At 33.4% G+C, this 1,592-nt stretch overlaps 1 protein-coding gene across 1 annotated transcript; it reads left to right on the top strand.

Annotated features, from left to right (window-relative positions):
* The first annotated feature begins 306 nt into the window (after nucleotides 1-306).
* LOC115801037 (olfactory receptor 6N2-like) lies at nucleotides 307-1,272 on the top strand. Its single transcript, XM_030758736.1, has one exon. The coding sequence runs from the start codon at nucleotides 307-309 to the stop codon at nucleotides 1,270-1,272; it is 966 nt and encodes a 321-aa protein (XP_030614596.1).
* Nucleotides 1,273-1,592: the final 320 nt, after the last annotated feature.

Raw genomic sequence — 1,592 nt, forward strand, 5'->3', positions numbered from 1 at the left:
TTCACACAGTATAATCTGCCAAGGCCACTGAAATCTCAGTGTTGAAATTAGGCATACGACCATTGTCGACCATTGTGTTCACACTGAACAGAGATGGCACGTTAGTTGTAGCTAAAGCATCAAGAAAAAGAGGCGGCACAATAATGTTTCAGATTTCCTCCTCCCCGGAGGATGAAGCAACCTCATAAAAACCTTCCACAGACTCATTCAGAGAGTCATTGTATGTATTTGATTGGTGAAGGTACTCAAGATAAATTTGAATCTTAGATATTTTGGTTATGCTGTAAATCAGTTTTATAATTAAAAATGTATTTTTTCACAACAGTGAATGAGGAGTTAAATGTTACCTATATAACTCTGGATGGGTATGTTGAAGTCAACAAGTACAGATATCTTTATTTTTTTATTATGTTTACATTATATATTCTAATAATCTGCAGTAATGCTATTATTGTGAATCTCATTTGGATTCATAAAAACCTTCATGAGCCTATGTACATTTTCATTGCAGCTTTGCTACTGAACTGTGTTTTTTACAGTACAAATATTTACCTGAAACTTCTAATTGACTTTTTATCTGAAAAACAAGTCACATCATATTCAGCCTGTCTCTTTCAGTTTTTTATGTTTTACACTCTAGGCAGTTCAGAGTTTTTTCTCTTAGCAGCCATGGCCTATGACAGATATGTAGCTATTTGCAAACCTCTGCAATATCCAACCATCATGACAAAAACCACTGTGAGTATTTTCCTGGTCATAGCTTGGCTGGTTCCTTCTTGCCATATTGCAGTCCAAGCAATCGGGAGTGCTGAAGCTAAACTGTGTGACTTTAACTTAAAAGGAATATTTTGTAACAATGCAGTTTACAGTCTTCTGTGTGTAAGGTCAAGATTAATTACTGTATTTGGAGTGGTTTGTTTATTAGATCTTGTAATACTTCCTATGCTCTTCATAGTCTTCACATACATGAACATTTTTATAGTCTCTTATCAAAGTTGTAAAGAAGTCAGGAAGAAAGCTACAGAGACTTGTTTACCCCACCTGTTAGTTTTAATCAGCATTTCCTGTTTAGGTATCTATGATGTCAGTATAGCTCGCGTGGAATCTGATTTTCCAAAAACTGCACATTTAATAATAACATTACAAATAGTGCTCTATCATCCTTTGTTTAATCCATTTATTTATGGGCTCAAAATGAAGGAAATTTCTAAACACCTAAAGAGATTGCTTTCTCAGGCCAAAATCATTTCATGCATTAACACTGAATGCTAAGGTGCAGTACTTGTTCTGTAATCAGTTTACTACACTTACCAAAACCACAGTGTGCAAGTTCAAAGAAAGTAAAACATAGAAATTAAATTTTCATCTTATTTGTAAAGCAAACTGCAACTTCATTTATAAGAAGATAAAAGTAATATTATTTGCTGTGGTTTCATTAATAAAGTGCTTGATAAGACAGATATTCTAAATGTATTTTGTAGTTAATCTGCTGTATGATGAGAGTGGACTGAAATGTTCTGTAATTTACATTAATTCCAAATTGAGTAGAATAATTTGTCCTTTCATAGACAGCATTCCAGTAATATAATCAA

Source organism: Archocentrus centrarchus, chromosome 21 (genome assembly GCF_007364275.1).
Source record: "Archocentrus centrarchus isolate MPI-CPG fArcCen1 chromosome 21, fArcCen1, whole genome shotgun sequence".
NCBI classification, from domain to species: domain Eukaryota; kingdom Metazoa; phylum Chordata; class Actinopteri; order Cichliformes; family Cichlidae; genus Archocentrus; species Archocentrus centrarchus.

Coding starts and splice junctions, on each gene's coding strand:
- LOC115801037 (XM_030758736.1), top strand. CDS start 307: ATGTATTTTTTCACAACAGTGAATGAGGAGTTAAATGTTACCTATATA.